Genomic DNA, 10,599 nt, shown 5'->3' on the forward strand with positions numbered 1-10,599 from the left:
ACAGAGTAATAAAATATATAAATGAAGGCAGTGGAAAACTATGTTTAAGTCAACAATTTCAGAATAATATTATTCTAATGCCAAAAACGTAAAAGTAATTAAAGCAAAACTTAGTAACAAATGTTACTAAGTAATTATAAGTGTGTGTAGCTCCTTTAAATGGTTTCAAGAGATGTAAGTTAAAAAATGAACCAAATTAGACAAATGTTTAAATAAACCAAAAAGTAAAAAAATATTTATTAAATATTTATCTATAAATATTATTACAGTTTGAAAACAAGCAAAATTAGATGTGCAATAACATACAGCAGAACTGGACTTATAGTGCAGAATAAAATAAAATTAGTTCTTAAACCACAACTGATTGTATAACTAATTTGCTAAATCTTGACTTGTCCTTGGGTGTCACGGTGGTGTAGTGACTGCCTCACACATACAAGGCCTTGGGTTTTGATTCCACAGTTGCCCCATGTGTGCGTGGGGTTTCTCTGGTCCTTTTTCACAGTCCAAAAGCATGCAGTTTGGTCGATTGGAGTTTCTTAATTGCCCCTAGGTGTGAGTGCCAGAGTGGGTGGTTTGGTTGTCTCTCTACAGTGTGTGTGATATACTGGGTGCACCCCCACCCCTCCCCGGATTTAACAGATACAGGATGCTTGTAAGCAAGGACTAAGCGGTAGTAAGTGGGGAACTATCTATCAGTTTTATGTATAGAAATATATTATAACTAGCTTATTTCATGTGAGGACGATTGCTGTATTACTGTTAGCCATTGCTAAAATTATATGCATAAAATACAATATATAACTAAAAGTGACATAATCAAATGTCAATACAAACATATTCTTGTACAGGTAGCCTTTATATTTTGAATTATTCATCAAAGTCACTCAGCAACATGGTAAAGCAGATAACATAAAGATAAACCTTCATTCGTTACACAGTGGGGAAAATTTCAAATTTATTTACATGCTGTATGTAGCAATTTTCATTCACATCTAGTTGTATTTTATTTAAATAAAACATAGCGAGAATGCAATTTTAAAAACAAACAACATATAATAGAGCAGATAAAACAGATAAATAAAAAATATTATCATTTGAAGAGTCAAATCAACTTATCTATTTTGTTCTATTTGAAGTAAATGTAATCAGGCAAAGAAAGACAGCTTCGGGGTCCTTGCGGCCGCTGTGACGTCGTCGAGTCTCTGTCGGTCCACGGTGGGGAAAACGTGGATGATCTTAGTTTTTGAAGTGCGGTGTTCCCATCAAAATATTTTCGGTAAGCTTCGTTTTTACTGACTTGGGTGAGTGTTATTAATTGGGATACTTTGGCGGATAACTTTTATTTCCATCAACATAACTTATAAAAGTAACAATTTAGCTTTTGCTGCTAACTGTCAGGCTAACCGAGCTAGCAAAGCAAACTGCAACTTTTTGTATTTAAATTGTCGTTGTAGTATCTGATTCGGAGTCTACTCTTACAAACATCAAGAAGTATGACTATTGTTTGTCTGATGATGTAAACAAGGCTCTAGTTACTATTTTCACTCCATCATCGCTACTGTTATCGTTGTTTAGTTTTGATATTTGAATATGTCATGTTTCTGTCTTCAGAGATCACTGAGCTACACTGAGACCGACCTACATATACTGACTTGTCTAGTTGAATAAAAATGGAGTACATGCAAGCTCCTGCCACTAGCAGCCAGGGGAATATGTAAGTAAAATATGAATAAAAATACAAAAAGTATTTTATTGTTGTACTACCTGTGATTATGTCAGCATGAGAAATAATTGTGTTGTCAGTATTCACAATTGCATAGTGTCACATTGTGATTTTTATTAAGCACAATGTTTATAGACATTTAGGGACCATTGTGAGCAAAAAACACTCACCAGTTGGATAGAATGCTAATGTTCAGTTGAAATACTTAGTATATAAATATAATTTACTGTGGCATACTTGCTCAGTAGTTGTATGTTTATGCAATTGCCATAAAAGCTCACACATCAGACTAGCTGCTAAAAAAACAATTTGTTTACTGAAGTTCACTGATTTTCTTTCTTCAACAGCTTGTGCTGTACCTGTGGTGTGCCTATACCCCCTAATCCAGCCAACATGTGTGTAGCCTGCCTGCGTACTCAAGTAGACATTTCAGAGGGAATCCCCAAGCAAGTCACAGTCCACTTCTGCAAACAGTGTGAAAGGTCTGTGGACGATTTCCTTACTAAATAATGATACTTTTTTAACACATATAAAAACAAACATTATCGTTTTATTTTCCAATTTAATGCATTCACCTCTAAAATACCTTTTTTGAGAATTTAATGCAAATCTTTGTTTTTCATGCAGGTACTTGCAGCCTCCAGCCACCTGGGTGCAGTGTGCCCTGGAGTCCAGGGAGCTGCTGGCACTGTGCCTGAAAAAGCTTAAGAGCTCTATGACCAAAGTGGGTGTCTTTTATTCTCACAGCTTTAGAGCTGAAAGTATACACACATATTTGCTATTCAGTCTGATTTGTGATAAAGCAAAAGTAAACATTAAATCCACTACCTACTGGCAATGTCTTCAAAACTGACTTAATCTAGCAAAACATGTTTTTTTCATTATAAGTTATTTATTCAATTTTTGGAAACCTATTTATCAGATTATTTGCTTATGTTTGTAAAGGACCTCAAGCCTTTTGTCATAGGAAGCATTATAATTATATTGTTTCTGTCCTACATAACCAACTTGTTATAAAGAATTGCTCTCTATTTACCACTTGAATATTTAGCTCATTCTGCTTTTGTCCTCACAGGTTCGGCTAATTGACGCTGGATTCTTGTGGACAGAACCACACTCCAAAAGGATTAAGATGAAACTGACTATCCAGAAAGAGGTAAGGAAACAAAGTGGAATAGATAGGCTTAGGAGGACAGACTAAAACCTAGTTAGTGATACAGAATACAGGCAACCTGTTTCTGATCCAAAAGTGACATTCAAGATAAACTCTTATAATGGAGTGCTCTGTCCTGACTTATTTCGTGGGTCTAATACAGTCAAGCCTCGCCAATGGCTGTCATCTCATCTTCTTGACCTTTAGTGAGAACCTGAGCCTTGTGTTTCTTGAGGCCAACTCTTTTCTTTGTGTTGCTGGTGTGTCTGAGTAAAACTGCCGCTAGATCCACTGGTCGGATTTCGAAATAGCACATGAACAAAGAAGCAAAATATTTTTTATTCCCACATTGTAATCTGCATTCAATGCATTTAATTTTACCTGCTGTGTTTGCCTCATTCAGGTGTTGAACGGTGCTATATTGCAGCAGGTGTTTGTGGTGGAGTTTGTCATCCAGTCCCAGATGTGTGATGACTGTCATCGTGTCGAAGCTAAGGACTTCTGGAAGGCTGTGGTGCAAGTTAGGCAAAAGGTGGGTATGTGTTTAAACACTTAAATAAATACTTCTAAATGTTTTTACTTGTTACAAAATGTTCATATAAACCATTATGGCCTCTCTGTATGCCTAATTCAGCAGGGTTGCATGCATTTTTTATTTATTGTATTTTTGTAGCAGATGTGTGTTGAGACTTTAAATACTGCCCTGTAGAACAGTTTTGAGCCATTACAAGACATAACTTATATTTACATTCCATCCAGAGACGTATTAACAGATCAGTGACCTGCAGTGTGATTTTCAAACTATTTCAAAAATCTTAGAGGCTCCAATTTTATTTCTATAGTAAGAATTATACAAAAACTGTGATTTAACAGCAAGCAGTACAGTAGTAAAGTGTAAAACGTATTTTCATTACCAGTAGTCCCCAGAGGTCTCGGGCTCTGCATACTGTATGTTAACAGAAGGGGCTAAGTATTTGTATACCGACATTAAATTTGGCTTAGTCCCCAGAGGGTGAGAAAAGTACCTCATTACCGATTGGAATATCATGTGTTTTTATGTGGTTAGAGGTTGTTTGAATACTAGAGACAGGAAAATAGATTAGGCCAAACTAAGCAACTAGGAAAGTAGTGCTTTGTTAGGGGAAAGTGGCTCAGAAACTACCCCGCAGTCATCAGGGCCATATGTGGCAAATGCAGCTTATGTTGGTGTTTGAGGCTGTATTTGGTGCTGTGATCTAGTCTGCAGCAGCATGTAGGTATGTTGCTGTAGTGAGCGAAAACAATGGCCTGTTAAACTGCTGAAATATTTAAAGGACAAACATCCCCATCGGATCGTTATGGCCTCGCTCATCATTGAGGGCCATCACTGAAGCATGCAAGAGCACTGCATCCCTGTGGCATTGACAGAGAGATCTCTTGAGTGAGAGGACGTGGGATATAGGAAAAAAATAATGCATTCAATCAGACAATTGTGTTTTATTAAATATAGATTATTGGGCAAATATTTTGTTTATATGAGTCAGCCTGTCAAACCCGTGCCAGGCTTTTTTACACTGAATTCAGAATCAGTCACTGAAACAACTATGCAGGATAGAAAAGAGTGGGTTTACATGTCAACCTGGTAAACCCATGAATGATCCACATACTGTCATTCCTCGGCAGCCCCAGTTGCAAGTTTTCCATAGTGTTCAAAAGGAATGAACGATTGCATCAAGTCATTAAGTTTATAACTGTTTTATTTGAAGCATTTTTTTAAGGTCAAAGGTGTATATATAGTGATATCACTGCTTTTGTTTTTAAACACACAAATGAATGTTTAATGATGCAGTAAAATATTTCCTTTTGGTTTGAAACAGACGGTTCATAAAAAGACTTTCTACTATCTGGAGCAACTCATCCTTAAGCACAAACTCCACCAGAATGCCCTCAACATCAAAGAAATTCACGGTAGGTCATATATAGCTTTCATTTTATTTACACATGTTCAGAGGGAGGTGCCGGTTATTGCGTGATGGCAAACTAATGTTGATTGCAGCTAAGCGGAACCTCATGACGTGTACCGTAGAAGGTTGATTACCTTTTCCTGTACCAGACAGCGAGCCGCGCATGCATATCACTGGCGCCAATCAGCTTATACGGCCGCCCGCGTGTAGGCCTCACGGGGCCACACGTTATGCGTTTAATCTGTGTTTTGTAATCAGAGTAGCTGTGCCATACTAGATTCCACTGATGCGTCTTACACACATGGTGTTCACTAAGTGACAGCCTAGCAACTCTATGTTTCTCTTGGTTTTGACTGGAGTGGAGGTCATATTTACAGGCCACCACTTAAAAGCTGTATGAAGATCACAACATGTGGCGGCCACATTTAATTTTGTGTGTGTGTGGCAGCCGTGATGACCTACGAAATGCATCTATGATCACTGTATTGGTGGCAGCGTTTAATGTTATTGCTCTTCTACCTCAGAGGGGATCGATTTCTACTACGGCTCCAAGCAGCATGCAGAAAAGATGGTCAACTTCCTCCAGTGCACCGTGCCCTGCAGGTGAAAAGTAAAAACATCCACATGAGGCTTAGTTTTGGTCCACATGCACCTTTCATTCACATGTGTTAACACAGTGAACACAGTCCTTATTCTGACTGATTAGAGCTGTTCTTATTGAGCATTATACACATGTTGCCAAAATGTCCTAGTAAAACTGTCTTACGAATAAAATCAACCTTTTAAAAGATTCTTGCTTAAAAAATGTTTTTCCAACCACGCATTCTATAAAAATAGAAGCAGTGCTCTGGACGGACGAAAGTCTGCAGCGTATTGTCTTTCTAAAGAACATGCATTTTCTTTCAGGCCCACTTGTTGGGATATGTCCACCTGGGACAAAATGGGCTCTGCTGTGTCTCAGAGCAACAGCTGTGATGATCACAGCAAAATAAAAACTTTTTCTTTTCTGTGTTAAAGGTCAAAGGCGTCGCAGCGCCTCATCTCCCATGACATCCATTCAAACACGTACAACTATAAAAGCACCTTCTCCGTGGAGATCGTACCTGTCTGCAAGGTATACAGCACTGTGCTGCTTCTTATTTCACCTGGTAAAGAACTGTCCTACTTCTGAGTTTAGTTAAAACACTAAACTATTTAATATGTAGCTGAGGTTTTAAAACGGGACATGTTCATGGACTGAACCCTATATGTGTGAATACTTGAAACATGTTTCACAGTGTTTTTGTTTTCACTGTGACTTCTGTATGACCCCATGTTGTGTCTGGTTGCCAGGACAATGTGGTGTGTCTTTCACCACGTCTGGCACAGAGCCTGGGGAACATGGGTCAAGTGTGTGTGTGCATCCGCGTCACCAGCACCATCCACCTCATCGATCCAAACACCCTGCAGAGTGAGTATGTCAGGTCCCTCTGACTCCATCTTTACCCTGTTGTGGTAAAATATAGATCCCACTTGGTGGAGTTGACTCAGAATACTTCTATATTAAGTTTTATTCATAGAACATAATTATAGAGCCTTTAAGATGACATCTAAAGTCTTATTAAAGGCCATAGTAAAGCCCATAAACCAACATGAAATGGATTAAAATCAGCTTTAGGTTTAGGCTCACTTCATTAGTGCTAGAACTAACAGCTACTCTCATCGACCATTATTGTGACAGTTCTTTCATGTTGTATTATTAGTAGGCAAGATGGCTCTCTCAAATGTTCCTGCTAAACAAGGCATAGAAATGGACAGTTGCAAAAGCAAACTCCATTTGCGATCTCCATTTGAAACAATTATTCTCCAAGTGAAGCTCATTAATTTTCCTTTGACTGTTCAACTGCAGCTTTTCCTCCGCCCCTAAGCTTCTTCGCTCTGTTGTACAGTATCTATTTTTAGGGATCACTCCTACAGGTTTTGCATATTTATGCACTTGTGCATTTGAATGTTGAGCACAAATCAAAAACACTTCTTGTACACTGCCGTGACCTCGGTCTGCAGACCACATGTTCATCACAGCTGTCTAGCTCAACAGCGGGCTTCTCTGCTCCCAGTCACGACACAGCACAGGAAAGAACTGATTACAATTTAGCATGATTTTGTCATGGCAAAGTGGGGTGACAATTAGCGCTGATGCATCTCCTTTGTCTCTGGTGTAATCAAGCATTATGTGAGAGACTGAGACACCACTCGACAGAATTGTGACATTTTGGAAGCCGCGCACACGTTTTTAATTACTCTTCAAAGAGCAGGCTATTTTTGTTACATGAAGTTCTAGTGCAGGCTGATCAGCAGCCTGCAGGCAGAGCTCCGCCTGGCAGATTGAGGCTGTATGAAGAAATATGTTTGTCTGACTGTGACTTTATTTTCCGTATAGACACAAATGCGTTGTTCATGTCTGGATTGTTTATAATTTGTACAGATAGAAAAACACTGTGGCAGACAAATGAGATTGGGTTTTAATGAGAATACAGAACGGCTTTTTATAAGCGTCAGTGTTTTTAATTCATGAGCAAATTTTTCTACTGACAACCAGCGTTCTGTGTCACAAATACATGAATGTCTGATACTCTAGTTGCTGAGGTGGATGGGAACACCTACTGGCGTAACCCCTTTAACAGTCTCTGTAACCCACGGCAACTGGAGGAGTTTATCGTTATGGACATTGACATCATCAGAGACCAGAAACTGGGTGCTGGGGCTGGCTTGAGGTCCAATAAGGTGAGTGACTGTGTATGTGTGCTGTTGCGGAACAGATTGTATTATGGGGGAACATTGCTCTTCTGTGGGAAGCAAAATCAATAGTGGACCATTACATTATCCGTGAACCTGTACGTGGGATTCGGGCCAAAATGACAGAAGCACACAGGAGTGTGAACGTTGCATTATTTTCGATGAAGCTGTCGGACCAAATTGGGGCTAAAGAACAAGACTGATGTCACTTTGTTTGCTTGAAAGCGTGTGTGTGTGTGTGTGTGTGTGTGTGTGTGTGTGTGTGTGTGTGTGTGTGTGTCTGTGTGTGTCTGTGTGTGTCTGTGTGTCTGTGTGTGTGTTTTAGCACACACTGGCTGAGGTGTGGGTTCAGAAAACATCAGAGATGGACACCAGTCAGCAGTATCACTGCCGCACATTCCTGGGCCACCTGCTGAACATCGGCGACTTGGTGCTGGGGTGAGTGTAAACGAGCCGTTTAGATCGTTGTCAGGTTGATGATGAATTCTGAAGAAGTCTGAAAGCTTAACATTTTACACTCATCACAGGTTTGACTTTGCCAATTCCAACATCAATGACGAGAACCTGAATAAGATGAATCCACACCATGTTCCTGATGTGGTATGTTTTAATTTCACCTGACTCGATGTTTTCACTTAATGTAACTGCATCACATTATGGTTTAGTAGCTATTGTTCAGTGGACTAAACCTGACCTCTAGTGGTTAGACATACTATTGACTGCATAGTCAGTAGTATACTGTATATAATACTGTCACATTAAATGCTTATTAGTCGACAGTGTTTTGTAGTGACTTCATTAGTGCATCCTGATTGCTATAGGTGCTGATCAAGAAGAGCTATGACCGCAACAGGAGGGTGAAACGTAGGAATTGGAAGCTGCAAGAAATGTCCAGAGACCGTGACGCCATGCACTCGGATGATGAGAGGTAACCCGTCATTGCTAATATCATTAAAGCTTTATACATTCTTCTTTTAACTCACATCCTGCCATCTAAGCAGCAAACATGTTGATGTCTTGACTTGTTTCTTGTAAATCATTAAGGAGACAGAAGAACTGTGTATTTTGCAGAGGCTAGGTTCAATACACATTTACTGTTTTTCTTGGACTATTTATGCACAAGTGTGGTCATTTATCAGTTTTATTGATTTCATTATATTCCCCCGTTTATCAAAAAAGGGAAAACAATTAAGATATTAGAAATGGCAAAGCATCCAGATTTGATTTATTGATAAATCATTTTATAATGAGCCATTATCCCACTGCTGTTGTTGCCTGTAATGTTCTGTTGGTTTTGTGTCTTCAGACAATACCAGGACTTCCTGGAGGACCTGGAGGAAGATGAAGCTCTGAGGAAGAATGTCAACATCTACAGAGGTGAGCTGTTGGACACAAGTCTCAACACAAGCTGTTTTTTGCGTCGTGATGGTGAGAAGGTGGCGTCGTCTTCAGACTTTTATGATGGCTCCAGCATTAATCCCACATTACCTTAATTTGGATATGCTGTGATTACCTTGAATATTACTGGTGGGTAAACTTGAAGTGTATCTGTTAGATTTGCATCACAATCGAGCATCACCTCCCACCTTTTTATAACGCTTAACGGCACCTCACCTAGTGATAATAGTTAATGACAGAGATCAACATTTGGATTTCAGATGCATCAAAGATTCCCGTGGAGAGCGACACTGACGATGACGGCGTGCCATGCATCTCCCTGGCAGAGATGTTGGAGGACCTCAGCCTATCGGACGCCACAGGAGGAGAGGGTGCTGACATGATGACAGAGTAGCTACTGACAACAGGGATAGTACAGAGCCACTTACTGGAACTGACAGCAGGTTGAGGACTAAACCAAAATATATTTAATGCAGACCCACAACTCATGTAACTGATGTAACGATGGATCACAGTAAAAACAGTGGGTTAGAAAAGTGTCAGTCACACAACTCTCCCACTACGAAACCTGACTTTCAGTTGTTTCCACATCATCTGCATCCACAAATGAAAATGAAATGACAATTAATCACTATATCAAAATAAATATTTCTCATAATGCTGAATTCTTGTATGAGTTATTTGTGTCTTGAAAATCGGAGACATTAGTTTTGTAGTGAGCCACCAGAGGGAGCATCAAGCTATTGATAAAAGGCTAGTGATACTTCCAAATTAGCACTCATGCACTAAGCGGGGACAGCATGTTAATTGCACGATTTGGCTGCTGTGGGCATTATTCAAATGCTCACCAGCTGCACCCGACAGAGGAACATGTCCACGTGCTGAAGCTGGTCAAACAGACTGGTATTATTGCAGCAATTAATGCCATTAGCTGGAGTGGTGTGCAGCTGATTGGAACAGCTGATGTGTAGGAGCTAAGGAGCTAACTTGCACTCAGTGATGCTAAATGACAGTGTAAGTATTAAAACAAAAACTGTTTACTAACACAACACCGGTCATCACAACACATCAAACTGAAGCAAAAAAATTATTTATCCTTGAAAACAGCTTGTTGTTGTCACATGGCTGTAAGAGAAACACACAATGCTTCCTCTGATGAGAAGCGTTATGTAATTTAAGAAAGCGGAGGAATGTGTGTATCACAGGGTGAATAAATCTGTGACATGTAGAAGGAGGACCAGTCTTGTTTTTCACAATGCGGACCTGGTTAATGGTAATAAGATCTACTTGGGAAAGTGAATGGAGTGAATCCCTCTGGGAGTTTGTGTGTGGAGTACTGGGGGTGACAACAACGTGAAGTAAGGCTTCACCGTTTTTACTGATCATGATGCCGCTGACCATGTGCACAGCTCAGTCCTTTTGTCCCCTTCACCTGTGATTTCAACTATAACTCAGTATCTACTGACGTTGATTCTGTGACACAAACAATGGTTTCAAAAGAGCAGGAGAACCCAAATTGTATAATGTCTTCAAAGGGGAATTTGGACAATATGTTCTGAGTACGTGTGTCTGGCATTTTAAACTGGTCCTTATTGTCCTGACTC

The 10,599-nt window shown here is 39.6% G+C and overlaps 1 protein-coding gene across 2 annotated transcripts; it reads left to right on the forward strand.

Moving 5' to 3' along the window:
• Positions 1-1,121: 1,121 nt before the first annotated feature.
• Positions 1,122-9,660, forward strand: nmd3 (NMD3 ribosome export adaptor). Of its 2 annotated transcripts, none has more exons than XM_029171851.1 (16): positions 1,122-1,279; positions 1,615-1,717; positions 2,074-2,208; positions 2,354-2,450; positions 2,802-2,882; positions 3,283-3,411; positions 4,736-4,826; positions 5,347-5,425; positions 5,840-5,936; positions 6,155-6,272; positions 7,440-7,585; positions 7,923-8,035; positions 8,125-8,197; positions 8,419-8,525; positions 8,904-8,974; positions 9,256-9,660. In XM_029171851.1, exons 2-16 carry the CDS (start codon positions 1,674-1,676, stop codon positions 9,387-9,389), a joined length of 1,515 nt encoding a protein of 504 aa, XP_029027684.1. In that variant the 5' UTR covers positions 1,122-1,279; positions 1,615-1,673; the 3' UTR covers positions 9,390-9,660. The 2 variants fall into 2 exon arrangements, with proteins under 2 accessions (XP_029027684.1, XP_029027686.1); XM_029171853.3 differs by having other exon boundaries at positions 1,146-1,304.
• Positions 9,661-10,599: the final 939 nt, after the last annotated feature.

This window comes from Betta splendens, chromosome 13 (genome assembly GCF_900634795.4).
Source record: "Betta splendens chromosome 13, fBetSpl5.4, whole genome shotgun sequence".
Lineage (NCBI taxonomy): Eukaryota > Metazoa > Chordata > Actinopteri > Anabantiformes > Osphronemidae > Betta > Betta splendens.